The following is a 17,309-nucleotide window of genomic DNA, read 5'->3' on the forward strand; positions in this document are numbered from 1 at the left end:
CAAATGAAGAAGAAATGTCTCAGCATTTTGTTTTAGGTATGTAAGAAGAAAAATAAAAAGAGCCCTTTTATTTATTAAAGTAATGGAGCACCTGCTTTTAGAGCCCAAATCTGAAAACCTATATTAAACACTTCAAATTTACAATAAAACTATGTATATAATTTTGTATATAAACAATCATATGTCATAATATAATTAAATATTATTTTATTTTTAACTATCTAATTATATGATGACATTGTTAAAGTTTTCATCTTATGTGAGAGGATGACTTATTTATTGTATTACCCAATTTTGACCTTTTGGTTAAATGTGGATGAACGCTATTTTAATCTTTCTTTCAAGTTTAATGAAAACTTATAAATATCCATTCAAATGGGAACTGATAAAGTTGAAAACCCTATTAAATTAGAGAGAAAAAGAGGTGAAAAAGAATTACTTTTTTGTTTTTGTTTGTACTATGATAGTTTCCGCAAATTTGCGCCCCCGAAGTTGTTCTCCATTGGATCGAGCTCAAATTTTTTGAAGATATACAAGACATAAGGTACTACATTTTGAACAGTGGAGATTTGATTTTGAGGTCTCTAGATCCAAATTTAGATGTGTGAACTGAAGCCCTGTTTTGATGATTTCTGTTCATTAATCTTGTGTTATTTGATATCTTGTTACCAAGAATGGTTGTTTTTGATGTATTGTTGATTATATGCCTCTAATTTCGCCAGGAAAAACTTTGTTTGTACCCATTATTATTGCTAATAGTGGAAGATTTATCTAAACTAGATCTCGTGGTTTTTTTTTTTTCACATTGGAGAGGTTTTCCATGTTAAAATTCTTATGTTTATTGATTTATTTAATTTTGTTGCATTTGTTTTGCTTGTGGGTTCCTAATAGGTTTACACAAAAGACTGGAAAGTATTTTTTATCCTAAATCGTTGTTTTATTCTATTTGGTTATTAGGGTATCAGATTTTATTTCTCAACAAACACTTTATTATGTGTATAGAATTGTGCACAAAAGTTATGCACATAACACTATTTTAAAATTTATTATTCATTACAATTTTGTGAATTGTAACGTATCACTCAAATACAAATAGATTTTTGGCCAAATGACTATTTCCCACCCAAAGTTTGATGCGAACTTAATTTCTCACCTGTTAACTTTAAAAAATTCAAACACCTAGTGGTCTATTGAATTTCACTGTCACTGTTAAGGGTAAAATCATCACTTAAAGATTTAATTTAAAAAAAAATTATCTTTTTTTATTTCCACCTTAATTTTGAAAACTTACAATTCCCTCTTACCCTTATATTTTCTAGCTTTAAAAATTGACTGTTTTTCGCTAAGTTTAAGATCTGCAATTTCCATAGTTTTTCCATTCACAGTCTCCTCCGTAGCCTTCTAAAAAATCTCAATTTCAACCCACCTCAAAATTAGTTTCCAAATTGTTGTTGACAACCTTCTCCTTTCGTCTCTGACGTCTCCTCCACCTATCCAAGGAATTGGCATCCCTCTCCCTCTCATTTCTCTCTCGATAGATGTTTTCATCTGTCGATGTCTTCGTCTTTGGAGACGTGGACATCATCTCCGTCGTCGATGAAGGATCATCAAGGGAATATGTCGATGAAGGATCAAAAGCCAATGAAGAGATGTGAGCGCCGTGTAATGCCGATGATTGATGAAAATTGCATGATGACAAGGATAGTTATCATGTTGTGATCTTATCGAGGGACAGAGACTTCACCAGAGAAAGAGGTTGGCTGACACCAGAAGGTAAAGGAGGCATGGTCTCAAGTAGAGGAATCGATTGGAAAGGGTCATCGGAATATGCAGAAAGTTGAAAATGAAAGGGGGTTGAAACTGAGATTTTTCATAAGGTTGGGAGGCAGTTGTAATGGGAAATATATGAAGGTAGCAAACCTTACACTTAAGGGAAAAAAATTAGTTTTTAAACCTGTGAAATATGAAGGTAGGGGAAAAATATGAGTTTTCAAAACTAAGGTGAAAAAAAAAAAGAATAAAAATTTTTCTTTAAAATTTTTAAATGACAATTTTACGCTTGATAATAATAGTAAAATTTAACAGATGAGTGAATTTTTGGATTTTCAATAGTTAGTGGATGGGAAGTTGGGTTTCCATTAAATCTTGGGTGGGAAATAGTCATTTGGCCTACATTTTTTCTCAATTCATCATTCTTCGTTTATCTCTTTAGTCCAAAGGTGAACAAATGAGGGCTTCGCTTGGGCCTAACCCTATATATATACAAGACCCAAATTGCTCCTTGGTTCGAGCCCTATACAAGTCCTTAGGGAGTAGGGAGTTAGACTAGAGGCGTCAATGCACTGAGACTACTTTGGCACAGTGCACTCAGCCTACGGGTTGTGCTAAGTTGGCCCACCAAAATATGTAGGCCCACAAAATGACCTTATATATATAAGGTTGTTGGTCGGCCATTAATTAAATAAAACTAATTTTTTATCATTTAATTAAAAAATTAAATAAAAATTATTTTCTAATTACTAAAACTGGGGACAATACCTTGAACATTTTATTAATAATCTCTCACTTGTGGTAGAAGAATACTATGGTTACATGATAAAAATATTCAAATATATTATAAATCATTTCATTTATATAATGTACAATTACAAAAAAAAATATGATATATATATCATCTATTCGTCTTCAATATCCAAATTTTTGAATTCTTTAAGGATATCTACTACGACCCGATTTTGTAATTTGAAGTTAGTTTTTATCTAACCTTTCATACATATGATTGTTTCAACCATGTTATGATATAAATTGAATCGCCTATCATTCAATGTACATCTACCTACACTAAAAACAGATTCTGATACTATATTAGATGTCAAAAGGGTTAGTAGATCTCATGTCATAACAGAAAAAATAAGATAACTTTCTTGATTTGCTTTCCACTATGCTAAAACATCTAATTTGTCATTGTCACCATATTATTTAACAATCTTTAGATAATGGTTAATATTAATATAATTATAAAACTTATGGATGTGCATGGTCCGGTTTGGTACAGTTTACAATATTTTTCAACCCAAATTGAAAAAAACGGTTTGAAAAAATTTCAAACCAAACCAAACCGCACTGAAAATATACGGTTTGGTGTGGTTCGGTTTACGGTTCAAACTGAATAAAAAGCATTCACTTTCAATTTTTCAAATTCAAGAAAAAATAAATGAATAATAACCATGATTAAAAGACATAATTAGTGAAAAATCATCATCGATGTCTTCCATATGTGAAATTTAATAAAATTATAATAATACTATCATAAACATAGCATGTTTAATTTATAGTAATAGCATCATAAACACAAACCTAAAACAAAGCACATTCAACATATGGCCAAGAAAAAAAAAATTTTTAATTTTCCAAAAAAAAAACTGGCATATACAAGTAGCACCACTTCCGGATAACATAACTATGGACACGTTTTGAAATGATACAAGAATCTCCACATAGAAAGTAAAGAAACAAATAAACAAAAATAGCATAAAACACTTTAAAGCTGATTTGTAACACACTCATAAGGGAAATGGTAGCCTTTTCCTGGCTCCAAATGCCCTAATCCGATAATCTGCATGCATGTATCCAACAAATGCCCAACTAAGTACAGCCTACACAAGCAGAAAAACTAAAAGTGTAGTAACACGAAAAACCTCATAAACAAAAACTAATAATTTAATCATAAAACAAAGAAGATTTATATAATTAAAAATTCAATTCTTTGAACAAAACCCAATAATTCATTACATTTAATACCAAAATCATGTCATCATAAACACATAAAATTCACTATAAATTAGTCATGAAACCCAAAGAAGAAAAAATAAAAAATGCACAAATACTCTATACAAGAACATAAGATTTAGGTGAAAAACTAATACAGGAAAAATCACCCACAGAAGATGGAAAAAAATTCACTAAGAGATTAATTTTGTTATCTCTATTTTGCAGCACTTACACTCACTTTCATACACCTAATCTCTCCCCCACCACAAGAGATCAATGTTAATATTCACATTTCAAATCTATACTTCCTGTATTTTGACAACCCTTTATCAGGTCGCCACTATACAAAAATAATCAACTAAACAATTGGCAAATAGGAAGATAAATAAATGCTTCTTACACGTTCATACCTGGAAAGGTTCTAACAAGTGTTATTGATGAATATAGAATCAATTAAAATTCATAATCAAATATGTCTTATTAAAAAAAGTACCTTATCTCACTGAACGTATTCTTTTAAATATCATTTTCAGAGCGTCCACCAAAATCATTCATTGTGAACTTAGCAATATCTGTTAGAAAGACAATAGAATTTAAATTATAAATCATATTGAAGTATAAACGTATACAAATGTAATTAAAATTATATATTCAAAGAGAATGACATGTACCTTTCTCCAACTTTTCTACATCTTCAAGTGATTCATCCATATTTTCTTTAGGGACGCAACGAAGCCAATCTTCTGTACATATAAGAGCTTGTACAATCTTTGGAGATAAAGATGTCCTAAAGGAATCAAGAATGCGACCTCCTATACTAAATGCAGACTCTGACGCGACTGTGGAGATAGGAATTGCCAATACATCTTGAGCAATTTGTGTAATAGTTGGAAATCGAGAACTACTTAGTTTCCACCAAGCCAAAATCTCAAAAGAAGCACCATCCTTTTCAAGATCCTCACCCAAATACTTATCTAGCTCAGTTTTGTTTTCCACCATATTTTGGCTTGCCTTATGCTTCTTAAATAGATTTTTAAGAAATAAATCTTTTCTTAATCCTTTTTGAGTCTCAATCTATTGACTTGAATCAAAACTTACAATAGTTGCACTTGTATGCTCAATTGGCTTTTTATACTCATCAAACAATTCATTCAAAGTTGATTTCACCTTACATTGGACCAAAGTAGCCACATCATCATCATACAATTGAGAAATCCCAAAATTCACATATTCAAGTTTGTATCGAGGATCAAGAACTACAACCACAAACAACAAAACATTTAGTTTCCCTGGATTTCCCCAATACTTGTCACATTTCTCTTTCATTTTCCATGCCATTGAAGCAAAATCAAAATTGTCACTTAAACTCCACTCTCTTAAGAGACAAAACACATTGCTAATCTCGTGGAAGCATAAGTTCGAAGCCACATGTGATGTTGCAGATACATGAAGTGTTAGGTCATAAAAAGTTTCTAACAATGTGGTCAATTGTCTAGCTTTATCCCAGTCCTCATCTGTTGGTGGCCTCTTTAAATCATCTCGAGCATTGGATTCATTAGATTCACTAGATTTTAGTGATTCTTCCAGTTGTTTAGAAAAATGAGGCTCATTCTCTGCGAACCTATCAAAGGCCTTCTAAAACTTTTGAGCTGTATCCAACATCAAATATGTAGAGTTCCATCTAGTAGGTACATTTAGGCATAACAAGCTCTTACTCTGAATTTTTTCTTCCTCAACACATGATTTGAATTTTTGCAACCTAGTTAGAGACTGTCAAACATATCTCACTACATTTCGAATGTGAGCAATATGATTTTCTGCTAATTCCAATCCATCCTTACCAATCAAGTTAACAATGTGGGCAACACACCACACGTGCAAATATTCTCCACCTAAAACACTTCCACCCCAATTGTTTATTTTATTCTTTACGTACCCTATAGCAATATCATTAGACTTAGCATTATCAACAGTGATAGTCATGACTTTTTCAATACCCCATTCAAGCAAACATTTCTCAATTGATTGACCAGTGTGACTGGTGATAGGAAAAAAATTTAAAATTTTCTTATGCAATTGCCAATTATTGTCAATGAAATGGCATGTGATGCACATGTAATTAATCCTTTGTAAAGATGTCCATGTGTCAGTGGTAAGGGAAATCCTATTACAGTTACTCTTTATGAATCTCCTTAACTTCTGTCGTTCTTCAATGGAAATTTCATAAGAATCTCTATCAATTGTAGTATGAGATGGAACTTGAAATCTAGGTTGTATTTCCCTGCAAAAATCCCTAAACCCTTCTTCCCCAACAAACTTAAAAGCAAGTTCACCCTTTATGATCATTTTTCCTAGGGTTTTCTTCAATGAAAGTTGATCAAATTTTCCCAAATTTACACTATCAGCTACATTGTCTCCTTCAACAACATTATAATTCAATATTTTTTGCTTAGGGTCTACTTTATTCACATAATTTAGAGGATTTTTCTTACACCTTGACAAATGATTTCTTAGTGTACTTGTTCCAAGATTTCTTAGGGAACACTTGTACACTTGACCACAATAATTGCATTTACATTTGTTTTCCCATTAGATTCAAATTTGGTAAAATGCTCCCATACCTTAGATCTTTCCTTTATAAATTTTCTTTTTGCTACTAAAGAATTACAATCATTGCTCTCAACTTGAGGTAAGGAAGATGAACTGAACTTCCTCTCTCTCCTAATGGGAACTCATCATTGATGTCTTCCATCTACAAAATTTAATGAACTATACATTTGATAATATCATACTAACATTAATTAAAGAGATTAACTTTAAATTAATTAATAAATCGAACCCATTTGCCTTTAAATTTTATTATTTGATTAATTAACACAAACTATTTACTTTCCTATACTATACATTAGATAATATTATACTAATATTAATTAAAGAGATTACCCTTAAATTAATTAAATTGAACCCATTTACCCTTAGATTTTACCATTTAATTAATTAAACCATTTGATTAATTAACACAAACTATTTACTTTTCTATACTATATATTAGATAATAGTATATTAATATTAATTAAAGAGATTACCCTTGAATTAATTAAATTGAACCCATTTACCCTTAGATTTTATCATTTAATTAATTAAATCATTTGATTAATTAACACAAACTATTTACTTCTTTATACTTATATTAATGCAATATATTCATACAACTTTAAGTTTTAATATTGTAAATTAACATCAGTTGATAATAATTTGGCCAAATCTCCATATCAAAATGTAATATTAATAGATTACTTTAATGTGTAGTAAACACGTATAAAATTTATTGAAAAGTATAACCTATTAATGAAAATAAGGAATATGATGATTAAGCCAAAATAGATAACAATATGAACAAGAATAGATGCATCATTGGGTTCTAAAGTAAATTGATGACTTACTAGCGACGATGATGAGTTGAGCGACGGTGAGTTGACTGGTGCTTCAAATGAGAACTTAGACCAAAAAGATGGTGATAGCGCTATGGTTCCTTTTTGCTAAGAAAGAATCACAAAAATTTAAAGTGTATTGCGGTGCTGAACATAGGAAGGGGAAAAAGAAATTTTCATGGAAAAAAAAGTGAGGTATTAGGTGTCGGATATGTTTTATTTTTAAGAAATAGATTACTGCATTTTTTTATATATATATTAATTAGTGGTGGTTGTATATATTTATAAAATACTGTATTGGTTGTTATGTGTATTTATGAGTATTTGTTGTTCTTTGTATGTATGCATATATGAATTGCTAACTGTTGTGTCGGTTGTTGTGTAAATATATATATTTATTTTTTGCTGTTGGCTGCAAACCATGTCATACATATATATATACGGTTTACGGTTTGGTTTGGTTTAAAAACCGTTCAAACTGTAACCCAAACCAAACCGTTTTATAATCCAAACCAAACCAAACCGTAATTTTCAAACGATTCGATCCGATTTTACGGTTTGAACCAAATTATGCATACCCCTAATAAAACTTACCATAATTTATACTTTGACCCACAGGTTGTTTATCTTTACGCAAAAGCAATATATGCATGACTTTCTTTTGTTTGTACTACCAAAACTTACCTCAGATTTTGAAGCTTGTGCCCCTCTTCCCTATTTATTTTCATAAATACTATACATTTTCAATAAAAAATCTTGAACATTGTCTATTATATTCCCGTTGGAAATTAATCAGTTTTCATTAATAACATCTAAACAATTTTTTACTCCTAATAATTTTGTCTTAGAATGTAAAATATTGGCATTAATATAAAGTAAAAGAACTTCAGTCTAATAATTTTTAAATTTATGTTCTATTTGTCTAGACATATTTTGAAAAATATTAGGATATTTATATTCTTTAAAAATATCATTAATTTCTAACACATTATACAAAATTAAACATGTAGTTAGATAATAAACACTTAACCATTTATCTGTGTTTGTCTTCAAAGGCTCTGACATGTTCATTAGAGTCATGACAATCTCTTAGTCATAATTTGTCAAAAAAAAAGATTTTTCAAATTTTTTGATTGGGTATTAAAGAAGCGCATTATAAGTATTTCATACATTTCACATACTTTCAATATGAGGTATGTTGAATTCCATTTAATTTTAATATCTACTTTTAACTTTTTTCGTCTTAACCCCATTGAATTCCTTTGACGCCTCCTAAGTCGTGCCAAAAAATAAAGACTTGGAGTGTGCCTTAAGCGAGTATAGGCCCTTTGATGCCTCTAAGTCAAACCTTAGGCATGAATGGTATTATATTATATTATTATTTTTATACTAAAATTTAAATGTTTTATAATTATATTATATTTATAAATTTAATTTTATTAATGATCTTGTGTAATTATAATTTGTAAAAATATTAACAATAATTTGATGTTTAAAAATAGTTATATTTATATGTAGTAAGTATAAATAAAAATATAATACAAGTTATAACTAAATAATTATATGTATTTCTTATTTAGAGTAAAAAATTTAATGTATGCAAATTATAAATTTCAATTTAAAAATAAAGAAAGAAAATAGTACTTAAATTAGTTACAATATATAAACTAAGTAGAATTATCTTTAGTTTGCGTTACATTGTCTTCCAAACTTTTGCTTTTACATAAGTTAAGTAGTTTGGGATCTTTAAGAGTCTTTTATCATCATATATCTAATCACACAAATGTGTAATCATTTTAACCTAAAAATGATTTTTTATCCTCTATGATACGACATTAATTGAGAATACTAACTTAGACGTAATCCTTAGAAAATGGGTTGAATAAAATATCACGTGTCATTTGGGTATAACGGAGAAATCGACTTGATATATTATAAATCAACTTTAATAATCAAATTGATAATGTAGCAAACACCTCTCTTATGGAAAAATTTCCCTTCAATATGCAGATCCACCTTCTTTTCAATATAAGAAATTGTTGTTGTAGCATAGTCAAACATTAATATAGTTAATGCAACAACTTTCGCAGTTATTACATGATAATTTAAAACTTCAGTAATTATTACATAAATAGTTTTAACATATTATGTTAAAAATCTATCAAGTTTTGTTCTAAGTAATGTATTATAACAAAACAATTATGTTTTATCTGACAGATGAAAATCAAAAGCAACTGTAATAAAAATATTTTGAAAATTTTAAGTTTCAAACTTAATTTAGCATGAAGTTTTTAAAATAGTGCTTTTAATTGTATTTTTACTAGCAAGCCTATATTATAGAAATAAAATAGTTATAACCATTTTAATAAAATACAATTTTCAACAAAAAAAAAAAGGAAAAATCTGTAGCAATTATGAATTTCGCTACTTTATCTTATGCAATCTATACATATAATGTTATACTCAAAGAGTTGAAGATTGAATATAAAATTAAGTTGAGTTTGAGCTAGCGTACCTATTAAACCTTGTTCGATCAATCCAACTTGCTCATTCTCTAGGTGTTGCCTCATTGTGGATGTTTCATTCTTGGCGTTAATAAAGACACTACAAATTTTGCATATCCCACATGTCTCTTCGTCTTGTCCAATCTTCAAAAGCCATTTTGATTTAATAAAATATTATTATATCTTAGAAATTTACCTTTTGTGTCTTGTTTTTGTTAGCCCACTACTCATTTGTATTTGGTTAAACTTAGTTTTGGTTGTGTTTCGAATTACAACATTTGGATTAGCTAGCTGAGAGAATGAAATGGCTCTAATATATCTATTTCTTGGATTATTACAGGAAAAGAAACATAAGTAGTTACCAACATCAAATTGGGAAGAAGATGATCTTTTAACTCCAAAATTTTGAGAATTTATTATGAATTTTTGTAAAATAACTAAAATAATACAACAATAAAGTCGTTATAATTAAAATAAATACTTATATAAATAAAATAATCAATAATCAATAAACAAGATACTAAAATTAATAGAGAGAAAATCGATGAATTAGAGAGACTTCAAAAATGAAAATTCAAAATTGTGGGTGTGAGTTTAGATAAGTCATTTTCAAAAATTAATAAATATAAGTTTGAATTTGTACTAAACCTTAAGTGGGAATAAGTCTTTTGGCCTTAATATTTTTCATTAAGGGCCATTAGGTTGGGTAATGTGAGATGCTAAATTTAGCATTGGCCAAAAGAGTTATTCCCAATCAGGTTTAGTTCATTGTCAAATACATATCTGCTAAGTTTAAAAAACTTAAATACCCACCTGTCAACTATTAAACTTAACAAAATATGTTAAATTTAAGAGTATAATTTCATTGAAATAGTAATATTAAAAAAATAAAATGTTATATCATTTCTTTATCTTAGTTTTAAAAACTCACAATTTCTTTTAATCTAAGTTTTGAAAGTTTATATTTTCCTTTTGGGTTTTTATTTTTTTCCCTTGCTTTTTCCGGCCAACTTCTCTATCTTCTACCACCATCCTCAACCTTTCTCTCTCCCTCCCGAAGTTAAGTGATGTTCTCTCTCCTAGAAGATTGGCCAACATAGGGCATTAGATGAGGCAGTGTTTCAAAGATGCATTTGCTTAGTCTTTGTTGCTTCAATTTTCGTTGTGCCTCAGTCTTTGTTGCTTTAGACAATCAATCGTTGGTGCTCAGTCTTCGTCACTTCAGTTTCGTCGTGAACACGTCTTTATCAACCAAATGCGTCTCTAAAATGTTGCCTCATATAATGCCCCTCTGTCGACTGATCTTTCGGGAGAGGGAGCATCACTCAGCGTCAGGAGGGAGAGAGACTAGGTTGAAAACGGTAGTCAAAGACGGAGGAGCTGACCTGCAAAACCAAGGCAAATAATACAAACCCTTGGGGGGGGGGGGGGGGTGTGGGGGTTAATGTAATTTTTTGACAGCCCAATTTTCCGCTCAAGCGAAAAATATAATGCTTTCTCCTGGATATGATTCGTTTAGTGAATTGAAAATTGTAAAATTACTTCAAGCTAAAATCCACTCTTCATTTATGCATTTTAAAGAACTAACATAAATGATTTGACTAGTTCATTCAGCATAATTTCATTACATGTTTCACATCTACTGCAACGAGTTATAATTTCACCATGGGAAGCTATTTCATGTCTGCAGACAATGCTCATATATTGAAAATAAAGACGTTTCTTGAATACAATAACCGCCACATCAAACCAGTTTGCATACAAGAATGCATATACTCATGTAATACCATATAATAAACATACAGATAAATAGAACCATAAGATGTATCAATCATCAGTCTCATAGATGACGACAGTTTAGGTGTTCTATTCTTGTTAGATTATTTTCACACACATAAATATATGAAATGGAGAAATACCTCTTTACTGTTATTTTCACTTTTTATCTTTCAACACAGTGTTAAAGATCAGTTCATGTGATCACAAGTGTCCAGGCCCCAAGGGATGTTGGAGGAAACTTTAATGCATATCTATATGAAAAGCGATCTGTATTCATCTGCCTCCTGTGTCATCTCCTCAAAGCTTCTGTCCTTCCTTTCCTTGTCTAAATCAAGCTTCTGCTGCAATTCCTTCTCCTTCACATCTATCTGTATCGAGAGTGCAGGCAAGTAAACCATTTAAGCAAAGGTTAGAAGATAAAAGTTGATCATAAGCACTAAAGAAAGTATCCATCTTACTGCATCATAAATCTCATCATTCCTCTCAAAGTCACCACTTTTCCGTGGCAGAATATGGATGTGAACATGGGCGACAGTCTGTCCAGCCTCAGGCCCGTCCTTAAAATGAATACAATTAAGTTAGTTTACCAAACAAAAGAGACAGAACATAAGTTTATCCAAACACAGCAATTCCAGGTTAGGAGATTGAATATGAAGTCATGCACTGCACGTGTCCTTTAATCATAAGAAATATCATGCAGTTACATTGCCCCAACTTCAATAGAGAAGATGATCACATCAACACATCAAATACTTGGTATTCTAAAGTAGAATATGTCTATTATACATTGCAAATATATTTTAATTAATTAAAAAAATTCAACTAAAAGTGATTTGTATGTCCACTTTATCGTAAACACATCCTAAATTAAAATTGTTCACTATAGAAGGTAGCACATGAAGATTGTCTAACATAAAAAGTTAATAGAAATGAAACCAATGAAAATCCTCCATGGCATAAGAGCTATGAAGACACCTGACAGAAACTGAAAGGATACAGAGCATTACTAATTATTCTCTTCAATTAAGCATTTGACAGTAAATGTGAATTTCTAGGCATTAAAAACGAGAACATGAAGAAAATAAACAAATGCTTCAGAGAAAATGAGATCAAATGTGAGTAAATAAAGCATAAAATCAAAGAAAAGGATAAGCTCAAAGAGGTTCAGAGCTATATGACTTTCATTACATCCACACCATGGAAAATATAGTAACAAATAGAAGTCAATATGGTTTACATATACAAGCATCTAAAAGAAGACAGAAACAGAAACCGTGAAAATAAGAGTTCACTAGAGATAGGAGTTACTTGAATAGTGAATGTGAGTGATGAAGCTTTGTGGTAAATTTCAAGTTGTTTGCCAACTCTTTGTGCCATGAGCCATAAATCACAAGTCTCCTCGGCAGTGAGATCAACAACACGTTTCACTTCACGTTTTGGGACGATAAGCACATGTACATATGTTAAGTTCACTGAATATAATAAATTCGCATATAATTAAGTGTACATGAGCACCCAACCACTGACAAACCCAAGATCAAAATCATACACAACCACCTAAAGAAAAACAGATTTCATTTCAGCACTTTCACCAACCGCTTACATTATTGACAAAACTAAATAATAGCATTTAGATATGTAACTTAGTCTTACAGTTCTGCTAGCCATCATGCTCAACAAATGCACATACATAACCGCTGAGGCACAGGTTCTGCCTTGATGAATTGACAGCCATACAACAGTAATATGTGCACTTCCAACTATCACTTATTTGGCCACAAGAAATATTTACACCAGCTTACTTTATCCACATATGTTATCAGGAGACAAAATATACAACATATGTCAAAGGCATACTAAATGTGGAAGAAGAAAAAAGATTGTTTCTGATCCAGCAATGGTATGCTAATAAAAGTCTACCAAACCAGCAAAACAAAGTTTATATCATTCCCCAACTAATACATCCACACCTGAGGGTACAACTGATCATTTTTATCCAGTCGAACAAGCTGTGATAGGAGCATCCTGCCGAGATATACATTCCAAAATTACCCTCTCCCACTTGCCTAAAAGACTTCAAACTATTTTTGAAAAGGGTTCCATATAAACAGCCATTGGCTCAAATAAAAAAATGTTTCACGGCCTCTATCTCACTGTTTAACACATACATTTTAAATATGCTGACTCAATAGAACAACAATCATCAAATTCATAATTGCTTGATTTATTGAAAAACAAAATGACAATCATCAAATTCCACTGAATGCAATTTAAAATTAATACCAAATCAGTCAAAAAGGATATGACCTGCAAAGAAGAAGAGGAATTAAGCCATCGTAAGAGATCGATGCACAAAAAAAAGCAACCAGGGGCAATCAAAGAAAGAAATAAATAGAAAAAAGTACCAGGAACCACAGGGCGCAAGTTGACCATGGCAAAGGAGAGATTGGTGGAACAAAAGACTTCCTTTGCGTCGATTGTATAAGGGCCGAACTGGTAAGCCTCCGTCGACATCTGAGCGAATCGTTATTACAAGAATTGTTAAAGGGGTAAGAAGAAGATGTAGTCAATGTAGTTAATTGATTTACTTGCCTTGATTGTGGAGATGAAACAGCACCGTTTTGATGGGTGTGAAATATAGCACCGCCGGCTACTGCTTATGAATGCGTTGGAGGAGCGCAGCAATGCCAGTACCTTTAACATTCACCCGCTTTCAAAAGGCATCGAAATTTCAATTTTTTATTTTCTTACGAAGGCCGAAAGACAATTCCCACATAATGTTTAGTATATTGATAGGTTATATATGTTAATTTTTAAAAATTTATCTGTTAATTATTATTATTAGAAAAATTTATTAATTATAAAAATAAAAATATCATTTAATCAATGATATTAAAAAAAAATTATCACATTTTCTTTAGTTTAATTTTAAAAATTAACAATTTGCTTTCAATTTAGTTTTTAAAACTTACTTTTTTTCTCTTAGGGTTTTATTATTTAACTCATAACAACTACTCTCTCAAATTTTAAAACATTCCAATAACACCCCACAAAATGTGTCATCGACCCGATGGTATTGTATTTGTATAGTTTTATAAAAAATTTTAATAGATGGTATTGTGTTTATATAGTTTTTCAATAGAGATTCGGACCTCCCTAAAACTTCTTCTTTGTTGGGTTTTGCCAAAAACTCTAACAATTTGAACTCATTCTGGTGTGCTCTCATATGCATATGTAGATTCTCATCTCGCTTGAACCCTTTACCGCAAACATTGCAAAAGTGTATATGTTTTGCGAGTAGCTTAACTGCATTGATCTCCACCACCTCATAATCCAATTTCAATTCAAACTCTATTTTTTTATTTTTGCATCACTTTTCCTAAAACAGCAACGGGTTTTAGGAGTGTTGAATGTGGAGTTAGTTATGGATTGGAGTAGGCAATCAAGGTAACATCATTGAGGGTTATTTGTTGAATGTCTATTTGTTGTTTATCGACGAAGACCTAGTGGTATTATATTCATATAGTTTCATAAAACTATTTAAGAGATGGTATTGTATTCTTACAATTTTCGATAGAAATCTAGATCTCCCTCTTGTTTTTTGCCCAAAAAATAATTATGAAAGAGCTAGAAATACCATTAAGAAGGGAGAAGGTGCTAGATAAATAGTTGACGATATATCAGAAAAAATCACTAAGAAAAACAATCATAGAAAGAGAGAATACATTTTATGGGGGTGTAATTGCGATGTTATAAAATTTGAGGGGGTGATGATGAGTAAAATAATAAAAGCCTAGAAGGAGGGGGAGAAGGTAAGTTTTTAAAACTAAATTAAGGAAAAAATTATCATTTTTTAAAACTAAACTCAAGAAAGGGAATAAAATTTTATTTTTTTATACTACTGATTAAATAATAATTTTATTCTTATAATTAACAATTTTTTTTAATGGTAACAATTGAAGAATGGGTATTTGAATTTTCAAAAATTAGTGAATATAACTTTGTCAATGGACCAAACTTTGAGTGGGAATAAGTCTTTTGGCCTCTTATAAATAAATATTTTAGCAATCTTCAAACATAACTTCATTCTAAATAAACCCCTAAAACTAATAAAGGTTATTCAACCCCTAACTTCATCAACTACTTTTTACTAATTTCTCTAAGCATTACCATATCATGTTATATCAATAAAATTGAATTTTGTTTCATGTAGAGAAGAATTTGTAATAATTTTGTTTATTGAAGAATGTTTTAACCAAGGGCAAAGCTAGAAATTTTTTTCTATGGGGGCCAAATGTATTTCTAAATGAATCAAGGAGCCACAAGTAAGAAGCTACATTTATAAGGTTTAAAGGTTTTTCAAAACTTGGCATGGCCAAAGGGTCATACCTGAACTTATATGGATTCATTTAATAAAATCCTACATAGTTTTAAAGTTTTTGTAGGCCACCCCAAGCTTGTATGTTTGTGTGTGGTTGTTCTAAGTTCGAACTTCTAACTTCTAACTTCTAACTTACCCCAAGCTTGTATGTGTGTGTGTGTGGTGGTTCTAACTTCTAACTTCTAACTTCTAAGTTACCCTAAGCTTGTTTGTGTGTACCTTTGGTTCTAACTTCTAACTTCTAATTTACCCCAAGCTTGTATGTGTGTGTGTGGTGGTTCTAAGTTCTAAGTTCTAACTTAGCCCAAGTTTGTATGTGTGTGTGGTGGTTCTAAGTTCTAACTTTTAACTTAGCCCAAGCTTTTATGTGTGTGTGTGTGTGTGTGTCTTCTAATTTAACCCAAGCTTGTATGTGGCCTCACCTTTGGTTCTAAGTTCTATCTTCTAACTTAAACACATTACTTGAGTCCATGTGTGTGTGTGTGTGTGTGGTTCTAAGTTCTAACTTCTAACTTACCCCAAGCTTGTATATGTATATGTGTGTGTGTCTTCTAACTTACCCTAAGCTTGTGGCCCCACTTTTGGTTCTAAGCTCTATCTTCTAACTTAAACATATTACTTGAGTTTTTGTGTGTGTATAGTAATATTATATGTACAAATAATGTATACAAACTTTTATGTATAATCTCATGTGATAATATTTGATTGGACAATTTTAAATTAGGAAAAAAATAAACAAACACATCATCTAGGTATAAGTTGTCACCTCAGTTTATATAAAAAAGTTCGTACAATTTGTTTATACGTATAATTTTATTTATATATATTTATGGTTTTATGACGATGAACAAATAACCAATATAATTTCTAGAGTTTCTTTCTGATATAGAGAAAAACTTATAAACAAAATTGTTGTTTGATTTATTGTGTTATTTGTAAATCTTTGGTTGTCTAAGAAACATCTGCTTATTCATATCTATTTGAGCAATCATGATCAACAATTAGTTACAACAACTATGACCAAGCACACTGTCTGTTTGTAATCATTCAAGGGTACATCTGGACTTTCCATATCAAAGCAATGAGAAAAGCTCTACAAAGTCATATTCTCATTGACATCTACAAGTTAAAATTTATGTCTGTTCTTATTTTCTTTATGTTTGATCAATCTTACACCATAATGGATATCAGAACTCATTATTAAGTCATCAGCACTACTACCTTAGCTCATCTTGCACAAGGCTTCACAAGTGTACATAAGTTAATGATGAGAAATTTCATCAATAGTTTAATGTTGAGTGATCCTTTGTTCCTTACCATCATAAGCGTTAATCATTCATTAATCATTGACATATCAATCTTCTCTTATGGCTGATGGAATGGCATATGAAAGTCTTGGATAACTAGACATCCAAGAAATTTGACATAAGTCTAGGATCATTT

General features: G+C 30.7%; 1 protein-coding gene across 1 annotated transcript; it reads right to left on the reverse strand.

Annotated features, from left to right (window-relative positions):
• Positions 1–11,391: 11,391 nt before the first annotated feature.
• LOC123197226 (bifunctional bis(5'-adenosyl)-triphosphatase/adenylylsulfatase FHIT) lies at positions 11,392–14,259 on the reverse strand. The gene is made up of 5 exons (XM_044611415.1): positions 14,078–14,259; positions 13,889–13,999; positions 12,794–12,940; positions 11,944–12,042; positions 11,392–11,853 (listed from the first exon to the last, which is right to left on the reverse strand). Exons 1-5 carry the CDS (start codon positions 14,186–14,188, stop codon positions 11,737–11,739), a joined length of 585 nt encoding a protein of 194 aa, XP_044467350.1. The 5' UTR covers positions 14,189–14,259; the 3' UTR covers positions 11,392–11,736.
• Between the last annotated feature and the right edge of the window lie 3,050 nt (positions 14,260–17,309).

The sequence above is a fragment of the Mangifera indica genome, chromosome 15, assembly GCF_011075055.1.
Source record: "Mangifera indica cultivar Alphonso chromosome 15, CATAS_Mindica_2.1, whole genome shotgun sequence".
In the NCBI taxonomy this organism is placed as follows: Eukaryota; Viridiplantae; Streptophyta; class Magnoliopsida; order Sapindales; family Anacardiaceae; genus Mangifera; species Mangifera indica.